This window comes from Grammomys surdaster, unplaced genomic scaffold, assembly GCF_004785775.1.
Source record: "Grammomys surdaster isolate TR1022 unplaced genomic scaffold, NIH_TR_1.0 126176, whole genome shotgun sequence".
NCBI classification, from domain to species: Eukaryota; Metazoa; Chordata; class Mammalia; order Rodentia; family Muridae; genus Grammomys; species Grammomys surdaster.
The window spans coordinates 6,373,473-6,387,495 of NW_021620983.1; the positions used below are offsets into that span (position 1 = coordinate 6,373,473).

Consider the following 14,023-nt stretch of genomic DNA (forward strand, 5'->3'; position numbering starts at 1 on the left):
CTGTGCTCGGTAGTTACAAGTACTGCTTCTGTGCTCGGTAGTTACAACTACTGCTTCTGTGCTCGGTAGTTACAACTACTGCTTCTGTGGTCGGTATTGTGAAATGATACAGTGGGAGAATCATCTGGCTGAATGCCTGTGTGTACTGCCTGAAGTGCTTGCTGCTGATGTTGCAGCATCAGAGGCCTGAGGTGGAGGGAAAGCCTGGTGGTGGCATTGTTACTGAGCAGGTGCACCAGGTGGCTGATGATGGACCTCTGTCAGCCGTGGCTTCACACGCCTACAATCTGAAGTTTTACACTTCCTCTTAGCCTTTAAATAAGTTTTAAACATTTTTTGGGTTTCTATGTTTTGTGATTGTTAACATGTTTCTGTTATTTAAAAAGTAAATGAAAGGCTGAATTCATGTCCAGGTTCAGAGAGCTTCCATAATTACCAGTTTTTCCAAGAAGCTCCCGTGAGGGAAAGCAGCAAGCCAGATTTCTCTCCAGTTCTAGAGTCCTCCGGAGCAGCTTCAGTGTGGGCGGGGCTGACAAAGGGTGAGGAGTGAGAGGTTAACTCTGGAGTTTACAGCCTCGGTCGCTTCTATGTCGTATTTAAGAAAGGGTTTCCAGAGTCTGAGAAACATAAAGTGACACCACACCACCTTCACTGCCCTCCTAAAATCAGAACCATCATGTCTACTAATAAATAGAACACTAAAACATGTGCCACCCAGTGATGCAGGCAGAAACTGTGCTTGCCTGGAATGTGAAAACCAGCAGTGAACAGTGTGTCTGTGCCTCTCACACGTAGTTGTATAAGTTCTGGTTTGTGTTTATGTTATCTTTATTTCTCTCTAAAGTTATTTTAAGGCAATTTGGAAGGTTTGCGGGTGAGGTGGGTTGTGAAAGGTTTGAAGACTAGAGCAGTGCTCTTGTAGCGTGACTGGAATGTTGATGTGCTGTAGCTGACACTGTTGAATAGATCAAAGGTGTGTGAAAATCTAAAGTTAGCAGTGAAGAGGAATCCTAGAGAGGAAGGCAGGAGGGTTGGGAGGTTGCTGAGGCTCTTATCTGTGTGGCTTTGCTGAGGTGGCTAGCTGAGCAGGCAGAATTATTTCTTTTAAATTCTGTAAACATTGATTTCTAATTAACAGTCATGTTCTCAAAAAAGGGGGGGGGATGATTAGTTGTTCTTTCCCTTTATGTTGACAAGGAGAATAGTTTGAAGAGCCAAGCATAATGTGTTTATTGACAACTGCGGTTTGCTTTTAGATTAACTTTTTGTTGTTATTGATTGATAGATTATTGTTATCAACAAGGGTGAATGTCATATACTGCTTTTGTTATATGCATCTATCTTAATTCACCATATAGAGTAAATCAGGGCCTGAATTATCCATCCATGTTCAGTTTTCCCTTTCGTGGGGCACTGTTTGTTTTTTTTTTTCAAGGTAACATGTTTATTGGTTTGTTTTGGATTTCTGGTTGACTCAGTGTCACTTAGATACTAGGTGACACTGTGATTTACTTGCTGTGAAATATTAAAAGGTGTTGATTCCAGTCATTTCTTAAAGGCTGTCAGGATTTCCAGACAAGTCTTACGAAGAACATACATGATGGGGTATCACCAGGATGTGTTTCCTAGGCTTTTCCTGGCCTGTGCTGTAAGAAGGCCTGGGTAGCACAAGTTTTACAGTGCTTTCATAATGGTTTAACCTTATCAGTACCCATGTTTACCACTTTTTCCTGTAGTTGTTGTGTTTTAAATATACTTTTTAATATGATGAATATAAAATAGGGAGAGATTAAATATAGTAAAAAAATATAGAGTCTAAGTGAAGATATTCGAGGTAAAAAATTTTAAATGAAAATTTTCTCATAGAATGCAGATAAGTTCAATAATTTTCTGCTTCAATGTTTCTAAAAGGTTAACATCGCTTTAACATCTGAAGATATAAATCTTGAATATTATAATACATATAATATATATAAATACAGATAGGGTTATGGTGAACTGATGGACTTAAACAACTATAAACCATATACTAGTTTAAATGTATCTCAAATATGTTATAAATCTAATCTGTTATAGATTGGTAGTTCTATTTAGATCTTAACTGTTTAATACTGTTTAATAAGTTTAATAGGATGACATAGTTTTTATTGGTTAAAAGAATGGACCAGGACCTTTCCATTCCCTCCCGTTCCTGCCGTCATGCTTCTTGGTGCTCGCTCAGTCCTTCCTGCTCAGTGCCAGATGCTGTCGCCTGGCAGGGGGACTCGATTAATCAGCCACTGCCTATGGGAGTCAGCATGGAAACTTGTAAGCACTAGCTTTTATTTTTCCAACAAACAAAGAATGTTTCTGAATTCCTAACTATATGTAGTAGCTCTTTATACTACTACAAATGCCTTTATATACTAACAGTCCCTGAGATGTCTGCTCTTTACAAACTATATATTTTGATATTATGGTCAAGGTAACAGCAATAAAGAGAATTTGAGAGCAGTCTGTGTGTAGTTGGATGGCCACAGTGCTGGCAGGGAAGGGTGCTGTTGGGTAGAGAAGGAGGAGATTGAGGAACTAAAGAGACACACAAGGTGCAGCCCCAGAACTTGTTAGTGTGAGACACTCTCTCCAGAACCAACAAACGGATGAAGGAGGGAAACAAATGTATAGATAGCTCAAAGTGTCTGCAGCCCATCCAAGAGGTGGGCTGGAAGGGAGGGGTGTATTCAGTGGAGAGCAGAGGAAGGGAGCCTTTTCTTCCCTCCGTCTTCAGGGCGGCTTAAGGTCAGTGAGATGCCAAAGAGGCAGAATGCAAAGCAAGGACAAAGATCTAGACTGGAACAGGCTCTGGAGAGAAGTATATCAAATCTATACATTACTGATGCCTTACTTTTGATTTTCCATTATAAAAAAGTATTCACATTGAAGCTGCTATTTCTATCTTTATACCGTAATAATTTACAGCTCCTATGGCAATTTTTTTTAATGAGTTCATCCACATCTAAGTAGGTTTCAAGCAATCTTTAGCTTCATCATTAACTTAGTCATTAAGCCACTTTTTATACATAGTCCAATCATTCATTATGTTGATACAAATGCCTGAAAGAATGTGAAACCCAGTTGTGATAATAGTAACTTAAAACTTAAATGGGAAAATAATAAAAATTAAAGACTCTGGACTACATACCTTTTATTCTACAAAAGATTGTTATTTGTAGGAATTTTTTAAGACAGTAACTTTAAAAATATATTCACTTTAAAATATTTAGAGCAAAGATGATTGCTAAATTCTGGTAGAAGTGAAAAATCACAGGAGTTGGTAATCTGTGTTACAGCAGCCTTTGTCCACTGTATGACACTTGCTAGAAAATGGTGCTCTGGAGAGAATAGAAATTGACTGCCACAGAGTTCTGGAGGCTGGGAAGGCAGGCCTACACTGAAGTTCTGTCAACCTGGAAAGGCCTCCTTATTGGATTGTACTGTGGGAGAGACCAAACCGACCCTTTACAGTGGTGCCAATTTCGCTGGAGGATGTTAGTGTGTACCTCAGAGGAGCTAAGCATACAGGCTATAGCTACAGCCGACAGGTATATCTCATTGGCTGTCACAGACTCCTGAGAAGAACTTTAGAAGCATATGAAAGGAGGGGGAGACTTGTTGCCTCTGTGCTGCTACCATGTTGGTCACTAACGGACTCAGTTCTACTAGCCTGTTCTTAACTGGTGTTTGTTTTATTCTCCATACTTGTGGACGTGCGGCTTGCTAAGCGTTGCTAGAGTGAGCTAAGAGAGTAATAATTCGTAACCTTCCTTGCTTTGCCTAGTTAGATTTATAGTCTCATAGGATGGAAGAAGGAAGCTTGCCTTGTGCAGGCTGTCCCTTACGTTCATGTGAGCATATGCACACATACACACACAAGTGCACACAGACACAGAAATTGTAAAGGCGTGCACTACTGTGTGTCTTGATAACAGCTCTTTGCAGATAGAGTGGGGCTGTCATCTGCATGGAAGTGTTTGTCTCACTCTTCCGCATAGACATGCACATGCTGTAGAATTGATCACTAGCTCCCCAGCAGACCTTGAATGGTGCTTATAAGAAGTAATGAAAGTGGTTGTCTTTGATTACTATTGACCTGGAGATTACTTATTGCTTTATTGTTAAAATTACCAGTATATCAACAAGCCAGACTGCATACTGTCGTAGTGCTTTCTTGTTTGAGAGTCTCTTACCTGGGAAGCCAGACTATGTTGAGAAGGAGCCAGGAGTCTGAGGACTTTTGTGTCTACGGTATACAAATTGGACTGAAGCGCCAGGGTTCACTTGTTCCATACCAGCTGGCCTTGAGCATTTCTATAAGAGAAGAGTTAAGATCAGAGCAAGTGTGAGTGATCACAAGTGCATTCAAAAGGCTCCGAGAACACTGAAGAATGTCTGCGATTCAAAATTATTGAAGCCAGGGAACAAAGAACTCCTCTCCCTTTATAAAAAATAGGGGAAAAGTAGTAATTCAGGGAGAAATTCACACAATATAAAAATCAAGTAGTCCAAAATAAAGTCTCCTCCTTCCTTCATTTCCCTTCTCAAGAGCACACACTTTTACTAGCTATGCAGAAAATGGAATATTTATTAATTTGTATTTATTTGTTTGTTTTTGTTTTTTTGAGACCGAATCTTATGTAGCCCAGACTGAGCAGACTCACCACATAGCTGAGGATGACTTTGAATTCCTGATCCTCCTCTTGCCTCTTTCCAGACGCTGGGTTTAGAAGTGCACACCTCAGTGCTTGGCTCGTCATTGTCTCCTTTACAAACACAAGCATTTTTATATTGCTTTGTATCGTGTCTTTTCCATTTGGCACAGTTTAGGATGTAATGGTACAGTTGCCATTAAATCAGATACAGCAGTACTGAGTTACAGAAGAGAATTTCTTTTTAGTGGTTTTTAAAATTATTTGAGTTATTCCTTCTTGATCCTGGGGGGAGGAAGTTCACAAGATATCTAATCCGAATTATACATTCTCTCTTTTTTTTCCTGTTTGTGGAGATCAGGTCTTTGAGCCTGTGCATGCTAGGCAGGCAGTCTACCATGAAGCTACCATACCCTAACTCTTGGTTCTCTAAGACAGCCTTGAACTGTCTGTATGTTCTGAAGTTGGTAGGTGTTTGTCATGACACCCAGCTCAAGTATTCTCTCAGTAATGAGTATTCGTGGAGTCTGCCCTCCTCAGCAGTGACTCTACAGTACCCGGAACCTCTAAGCCTGGAGTAGGCTGGTTGTTCTTCATGTATGTGTCAAGCCATTCCTGTCCTGTGCAGTCTCTAGAGACCTTAAGCTTCTGAATATATGTCAGGAGTGTTCTGGCTTCTTCCTGTATTCCCATCTTCTTCTGGACTTGCTAAATCCCGCAGTCTGCTGAATCGGGAAGACTGTACCCAGTTAGATATGTTGTCTGTAGACTTGATGGTCATATCTGGACATGTTTGTAACGTGGTACCTTCCCAGTCATCCTGCGGCCTGCACTTAATAATCACCTCCACATCCAGGGGACTGCAGCTACTGCATGTTCTCCATGTTAGCTACCAGATGTGAGGCCAATCCCACTTAGGAGAATGGTCTATACAAGTCATAGTTTGAGTAATGAAGTTGAAAATATTACCAAAAGACCAATACATTAGAGATGGACAATGTACTTACTTAATTGATACTTTAAAAAAGTTGGACACCCCAAATAATTCTGTGTTTCTAATGAGCTATTTTTTTTTCAGTTTTATAATTCCTTGACACAAAAATACAAATATTCTAGTACAGAGAGAGCATGAACAGCAAAAGTAGATCGACTTTAGTAGTACTCTTACCTTTTCACAATAACTTACATGGACACAACAAATACCTAAGACACCAGGAGAACCTCTGCCTAGGTGCTACTCCCTACGCTGCTGGGAAGGGTGTGATTCTGTTTGGGATTCCTAGCCATCTCTCTGGAGATCTGTCAATCACTTAGTTTCACAAAGGCTAGCTACTACTAGAGGGTTGTTGATAAAGTCAGATGGAGAGGTTGGAGGCGAGGAGGGCAGCAGCTAGGCAGTGGTGATGTGTGTGCCTGATTTCCCTGTGTGTGATGGTTCACAGTACAAGTTCCCACTCCTCCCCACTTCCCCCTCCCAGCCCTCCCCAGCACACTGACCCTGTCATCTTACCTCATGCCATGGTTCTACTAGCATGCTACTGTTTGTAGTTTCTCCAGAAACGCACTTTGTGTTGTAAGAAGAGATCATCTTGACACAGTATCTATTAATGGGGCTAGTTTTCATATAAAGGAACTGCCATTTTAAATCCTAATGCTTGTGCTTGGTTTGCTTTTATAATGAAGCCGTAAAGATTGACTTGCTCTGTTCTTCTGGTTTACGGAAGATACTAACAAGCAGCAGAGAAGTGGTGCTGGCTTGTCCTCGCATCCGAGCTAATGTTGTCTGTATTGTCTTATTAGAACACCTGGAGAGTGCGAACTCTAACTCAGGTATACCAGCTGCACAGAGAGGTGAGTTTGTCTACCTAAGCACTCAGCCACTGTAGGTGTGAAGCTACAGCTCCGTAGTTACAGCATAGGAATGCACTGGACAGTGGAATAGACCCCAGAAAAGGCTTTCTTGTATTTAGAATGTTTGACAAATTCAAAAGTATTTACTTTGTTATTGTACTTTTTACTGTGTAAACATTTTTCAAGTTTCTAAAGTTTTCGTTCTTTAGCCTTTTACAAACAGTAGCAATGTAACAGTTACTGTTGGCAGAGGGGTGCTAGCTGCCCCCCTTCCTTCTTGTCAGAGGCCTTGCTGCCAGAAATCAGACCTGGAGCGGAATGTGGATGGCAGGCCCCTTTGGATTTCCTGCTGTTTTCAAAGTCGGGTTATTGATGACTACTTTAGCAAGAGACAGGTCATTAGTGAGTGGGTGGTGGGCCTTGGTTTCTTGGTTTCTTGGTTGTTTTTGGTTTTTCCCTTCAAGCCTTTTTCAACACTTTATTATTTTTTAATTTTGACTTTCAGCTAAAAGTAGGGAGTGGAGTTGCTCATAATGGGTTGGTTATGAATTGAATCATAAATTAAAACTTAATAGAAGCAACTAAATTCTTACAATGAGGAGAGTGGGAAGAACTAAGCAGACTGAGTCCTCTGCTCCTGTATCAGCTGGACTGTACTTGTCCCTGACACCGTGCAGTCATGTGCCCAGCGCTCTGCCAACCATTACTGGGTTTGAACACTTGGATGTCTAAAGCTCGACTGTGCACCACCTCCTGTCTGATCTAAAGGGTCACTCTTTCTGTGAGCTACAGTGAAGTTAAGTTACATCATCAGAGGAGCATTGTGGCGAGTACGACACGTCATCCATATTTTTCTTTGTGTTTTCTTTTGTTTTCTGTCTGTGTTTCCAGCAACGTCAGTTGATTACAGTTCCTTTGCAGACAGATGCAGCAGCTGGATAGAGCTCATTAAACTGAAAGCTCAGACCATAAGGCGCGGATCAATTAAGACAAGTAGGCGGATGTTTCTACCACGTTCTGATGACCTGAGAAGCATATCCCTGATTTCGCAGTGGTGAAGGCTAGACCTTACTGCCTAGTAACAGCATTGCCAGTCAGTCCTGTGTTCGAGTGTGAGAGCTGCAGGTGCTTGGTCATGTGTGAGGAGTTTTGCAGAGCCTTTGGTGCTTCCTGTTAGCTGCAGATTGTCTTTTCAGTTTTCCTTTTTATGGAAGTACACAGACACATAGTACATCCCAGTCTAGGAGAACTCAATCAATGTCTTTGTTAAAGAGACACTCTTCCAGGACCCAGTGAACTGCTGACGGCAAGGCTGTCGGCTTCCTAATTCTAAGGATCAGGGATCAAGTGTGTACAGAGAAAGTAGACTGTATCTTACCACTAAACCAGAGAGAAATGTTTTATAACCTGTGTTATGGCAGATTTTGAGGAAACTATATTTGAGTGAGTTCATATTAAAAAGGAAAAAAACTACAATTTAAAGAAAAAATGCAGGAAATACATCAGAATCATTTTTTTTAGTCCTAGAGGTGCTAAATTAATAAGTAAATGACCTTGGTTTCCCCCTGAGGTGACAGGGATGGTGTGACCATGTGACTGGTTGTCAGGTTAGAAACACAGGGGTGTGTTTATGGCTGACTGCAGTTACTTAATAACTGCTGGGAGCTGTTTACTATTAACTTCCCCAAACCTTTTAGACAGCCAAGGTCGATTGTTAAGGGTTAAGTTCCATGGCTGTTTAATCAAAAACTTTGGGAAACAAATAGAGGAATGTATTACACCTAATGTTGCCCAGGCTGCCTCCAAGCCTACAGTGATGGAGTATTCCAACAAAGGTGGAACTGTACTGGAATGTCACTGCTTCCACACTCTTCTTCAATAATTTGTTTCCACAGCAGCTCCTTACTGCTCTGGCGCTTTCCTGTCCACTCTGTAACCGATCATTGTGTGTCTATCTGCACTGCATCAACATTTTCCTTTGCAGGAATGCCATTTTCCTTCCCAAAGAATTCCATTCCAGCACCTCCTCATGTTTCTCTCTCTCTCTGAATTGCATGTGATGCATGATAATTTCTTTTCTTTCATGACATGGCTTAGTCTCACAGACAGCTGAATGTTATCACCTCTGTTTGGAAGCCTTAGGGGATTATCCAGTTTCCAGTGTCTGTGCTTAATGTGTCCTCATCTTTCTCCAATTTTAGCTGTGACTGTTGAAAAAGCAAGTCCCATGGGTGATGGAAATTTCCGGAGTCGTTCTGCACCACCTTGTGCAAGTCCCACAGTTGGGGTTGTTAAGATGACGCCTCTCTCTTTCATCCCTGGAGCAAAGATAACAAAGTACCTTGGCATCATTAACATGTTTTTTATTAGAGAAACTACTTCTCTCCGTGAGGTAACTTCACAAAACTTCCTTAAGGTTTTTCTTGGGGCGGGGGGAGGGGAGATTAGTACTAGAACCAAGTTTTAAGTTCGATGATCCTCTAAATAGCCACAGACACTCATATTTTACTTTCCTATTTGTAACCTATCTGGATAGAGTTTTGTATACTTCCAAATTTGATACAGTAACCCATTTACAAGAGTTGTCTCTGATTTAAGCCCTTTTGTTTGTAGAATTGTAGATCCTTATTGTAAAACAAATAACCTTCCCCTGTGTTTGATTCAGGATTTCAAACTGCACTGCCAGGACACACTGAGTTCTCTAAGGAGGCAGGTTTGGGCTTTTCGGAGATATGCTTGAATAGTGGTTTTTGTATTGTGAGATGGGGTGCTGTGTTGCTCAGCCTGTTCTCCTACACCTGATCCTATCTTCTCAGCCTCTTTAACAGTGGGGTCGGTGCATAAGCTGTCGGCCACACTGCGTCCGCCATTTCTTTTCCTTACTTTTCACTGCTGTTGAAGTGTTCACTGTTGTCCTGTTGCTCTCTGGTTGATCACACTGCAGCAGAGACCTGCACTATTAACTTAAGGCGCAGTATCCATGTGTGTTATTGCCTGGAAGATCTTTCTTACAGTCAATCAGTTATGCCTCCTAGAACCCCCTCTGCATAGACTGTGCTCCAGTCTCCAACTTGATAAGCAGAAGGCCACTGTAGCACAGATAAGCAGAAGGCCACTGTAGCATGTGCAGAGCTGCTCTGTGGCGTGGAGGCTGAGATGGGGGATCTAATTCCAGAGTCTCATCAGAGCTAGTTCACAAGATCACCATCTGGGTGGGCTGCTTAGATTTAGAAAGTTGTGCTGGAGCTGGAGAGGTGGCTCAGCAGTTAGAGCACTGGCTGCTCTTCCAGGGGACCCAGGCTCAGTTTCTAGTACCTACATGGTGACTCACTACCATCTGGAACTCCAGTTCCTGGGGATCCAGTGCTTTCTGCTGTCCTCTGGGCACCAGACATGTATGTGGTGCCCGTGCAGACATAAATACAGACAGGACACCCATGCACATAAATTTATAAAGATGTACTTAAGAAAATAAGTTTGCTCCTAACAGTAGACTTCAAGTTCTCTTAACTTCAATTTAATTCAGAAATTTCCATTTTGATCATCCTTAACCTCTAGTAGAGTTGATAGGAAAGTTAAATTGAAAACATTTAAGCTATTGACTGGCTTTTCATTTCTGTTTTGTTTGTTTTTGAATACAAGTAGTTCCCCACATTATTCCTTCCTTAGCAATGTGTGCAAGGCTTCTTTCTGCAGCGCTGGATTGTTATTAGCATATAATGTGGAAGACGGGTGCAGCAGGGATGGTAGAACACACGTGTGGGCCTTGCTCAGCCGAGGCCTGAAGTTCATGAGTCTGGCCCTGGGATTGTTCCCCAGTGCCACGTGCTCATAAAACATACAATGTGTGTGATACAGCCAAGCTACAGTTATCTGAGCTTTAATGGGATTGTTCCCCAGCACCACGTGTTCATAAAACATACAATGTGTGTGATACAGGCAAGCTACAATCATCTGAGCTTTAATGAAAGTCCTTGAAAATTCTTACTCAGATGTGTTTATTAAAAGTCTGTTTGTTGATGGAAAGCAAACCCTCACTCTGAGGAAAATGTAAATGGTCATCTTCACATTAAGGCAACTTGGAATGTGTACTGTGTCCTTTGACATTTGTGTGTGTCCTAACCTGTGTGTGACATGATGGTTGTGGATATTGTTTGCAGGAGGGCGGAGTCAGTGGTTTTCTCCACGCTTTCATTGCTGAAGTATTTGCCATGGTCCGAGCTCATGTCGCCGCGCTGGGAGGGAATGCTGTTGTCTCCTACATTATGAAGCAGTGTGTCTTCATGGAGAATCCCAGTAAGAACCAGGTGAGACGCCCAGTCGGCCCCACTACTGTGAGGAAGTCTGAGAATGCCCCTCGGGCCATCCCTTCCTTTCCACAGAAATGGCTCGTTAGAACTTTGAGTGGAGATGCTTCCAACATGCTTTGCTGACTTTGTATTAACCATGTGGTTGTCACCGCTCAGGTGCTGTTACACACCCACATGACCTGTTGTCACCCTAATTGGGCATTTCTAGAGTTTCTGCCCTGAGCTCCTTTCTTGGTGAGCTTTTGAAATATGGATACAACTGTGTCTCCTCTCTGAGGTACTCCTTACTCTGTTTGCTGAGCTGTCTAGTTCTACCTACGAGTCTAGAACATAACATGGGACAGTCTGCTTATTTCTTTCTACCAAATTACTACTCTCTAAATAGGGGATAGCAGAGGTCTTGTTAGACTACACCTTAGAATAACATCCTTTTATTAATTTTAACTAAATAGCTCAAAAAAACCTTAAAGATTTCTTCTAAAATTAAATAGTTATATAAGTAGCAAGGTATCTCGAAGTATTGTATCTTGTGAGTCGGTCTACTGAACACATTAGTGTGACGAAGAGGGCAACTCTGACGCTGTGGAAGCTGGAGGCCCTGTCCTCTGTTGTTGTCCTGTCTCAGTGCCTTATGTTGTGGAAAGTGCGTGTTTCCTAAGATGACTCAGCTCTACTTTGCTTTGTGTCAGGGAAGCTCTCGTGCTCTTGCTTCCTCCACACCACACGGCCTTCTCCAGCATGGAGCCTGCCTGGCAGAGCTATATTGGCAGGATTTTATATAATTTTCACTTGTTTAGTATTTCAGACATATATAGTCTATATTTTCCCTTTCTTCTAGATGGTATTTATATTATATTATTTTTAGTGTTTTCCTTTTATAAACACTGTGTAGTAAAAAGTCCTGTCCAAGATTTTTCTCTAGGGAAGTACAGACTTTCTGATGATTGCGGAGGGCATACCCTGCTCTGCGGACACTGATAGCTCGTTCTTCTCCAGACATGGGTTTTGCTGCCTTAGAATACCCAGTTTTCACCATCTCCCAATTATCAGTTATGGATTTCTGGGCTTTCTGGATTTCTTTTCTTATCTTCTGCTAGGTTGTTTTTACCCTAGGGTCGGCTGGCTGTGCCGGATTTGTTTTTCTACCCGAAGCCTTCACAGCAGGCTCACATCACCTTGGCTGTGTGCATCTGAGCTTCTGTCTGCTGTTTCCACAGGCACAGTGTCTCATAAATGTCAGTGGGGACGCGGTGGTTTTTGTTCGTGACTCTGACTTAGAGGTCATATCATCTCAGCAGCCTGCTGCCAACTGCCAACCATCATGTACTGGAGAAGTTACAACCTGAAGACAGCGGCTCAACTGAGTGAAATTCATGTGTCTCCATTGTTTGTCGTCTTCTCAGACCAGAAGGCCCAGCGTGGGGCAGAGGGCTGAGGAGGCAGGTGCGTCTGGGTGGTTTGCCTGCACATCTTGGAGACTTTGAGACTTTCTGATCTTGACATTTTGTTTGTCCAGTCTACACAGACCAGCCCTGTGGATTCTAGTACCTTCAGTTATGGGAGTTATTTGTGATTTATGTTGATTTTATAAAATTATAATTAAAAGTGAAATGGAAAGGTTATCAAGAGTCTAGGATAGGTAGCTTCCATGACTTCGAAAACTAAGCAGGAATCCAAATTGCTGATGAGTCCAGAGTTGATTTGGAAATGGAGGAAGCTGTGTATTTTCAGATAATTACTGTGCAGATTTCTCAGAATCTTTTGCTTGAAATGACTAATTTGTTAGGTGGACGGGTAATGGTTTCAGCTACCTTTTTAAAGGAAGATTCTATAGTGTGTGTCTGCAGAACTGCTCTAAGGAGCTTCCATGGGAGCTGTCCACATCCAGGAGCGTGGGAAGGCCTCACATAAAAGACTGGCTGTCCACGTGAAGGAGGGAGGGACCGCCTCATGACTGGCTGTTGCTTCAGATTTAATTGTCTAGAAGAGGCTCCATTTCAACTGGGCAGAGGCTGTTGTAGAATGTATTTTAAGTAGTGAAAATACAGTTGACCTAGGAAGAACAGGATTATTTTCTAATGATATTATATTGCACTCTTAATAATCTTAGGGATTGGTGAGGTACACTGTTGGTATAGAACATGGAAAGGAGACTTGAATATGCTGTGAAGTGTTGAATGTATGTATTAAGTCTTACCTATGCCAAGTACCCACTACCAATGATATCAAATTCCTCCTTTGCCCAATAAAATGTCCTTATAAAACTTAGGATTTTATTCTCTCAAAACAACAAATTACCCTAAAGATGAAAAGTCATCTTATTGTTACACAGGTGTCAATATTTTTCTGTATTATGTTTATAATTTTATTTTTTAAATAAAAAGTTTATAAACAGCATATTTGTAAGTCTTTGCCTCTTTGATGTGATGTGTGCTTCTGAGTCCTAGTCTTTTCATCTGCACTCACCCATTCCTGAAGTCCATAAACATCTGCTGAGGATCTGCCGTATGGTGGACCCTGGTCAACAGTGTGTGTGTGTTCTGTGTGCTTACGGCACTTCTGCTGTCCTTGGGCAGTTAGGTATTCAGCACCTGCTATTGAGCAAACACATGTGAGTTCTTCCATGCGTTGGCTTGCAGTTCAGTGCCTGCACACTGGAGTGTTTGTGGAGCATAAGTGGACAAGTCGTGCCAGGCGGGCTGATAAACATGTCTGACCTATCACAGCTTTGCTCAGATGAAATTCTCATGCCATGACTTTGCCCCTTTTATGCAATCCATGCTGATCGGTGTGGCATAGAGCTGCATGGCTGCCACCATGTGTCGTCTGATCATTCTCCTCACGTAGAACAGCACTGTGCCTAGTAGCAGTTCACTTTTCAGCCTCAGACCCTTCCTGGTCTTTGCTGACACTAACCTTTCTCTTGCTGTGACTTCCCATTCTGGGTATTTTGTATAAATGGAGTCATAATATGCTTCTGGGTCCAGATTCTCAGTTTTAAATCTTCCATGTCACTCAAGGCATTGAGGTCTTGCTTAGTAAGAACAGTATCATCATCCTTATAGTAGCTAAACAAGCCAGATGCCTTTGCCTTGCCTTCGTTTCCGCTCTTCTCCTCTCCTCTCCTCTCCTCTCCTCTCCTCTCCTCTCCTCTCCTCTCCTCTCCTCTCCTCTCCT

The 14,023-nt window shown here is 42.0% G+C and overlaps 1 protein-coding gene across 4 annotated transcripts in view; it reads left to right on the plus strand.

The window, feature by feature from the left end:
- The window catches only part of C2cd5 (C2 calcium dependent domain containing 5), an 86,676-nt gene extending 73,431 nt beyond the window's left edge, over positions 1-13,245 (plus strand). Inside the window, exons 23-27 of one of the 4 annotated variants that reach the window (XM_028757621.1) lie at positions 6,486-6,536; positions 7,428-7,529; positions 8,738-8,928; positions 10,697-10,843; positions 12,064-13,245. In XM_028757621.1, coding sequence (XP_028613454.1) covers positions 6,486-6,536; positions 7,428-7,529; positions 8,738-8,928; positions 10,697-10,843; positions 12,064-12,192 — 620 coding nt within the window. In that variant the 3' untranslated portion in view covers positions 12,193-13,245. Of the gene's footprint in view, positions 1-6,485; positions 6,537-7,041; positions 7,407-7,427; positions 7,530-8,737; positions 8,929-10,696; positions 10,844-12,063 lie in introns of those variants that run through there. The other 3 variants (XM_028757622.1, XM_028757624.1, XM_028757625.1) reach the window with 3 other exon arrangements.
- The last annotated feature ends 778 nt before the right edge of the window (positions 13,246-14,023 follow it).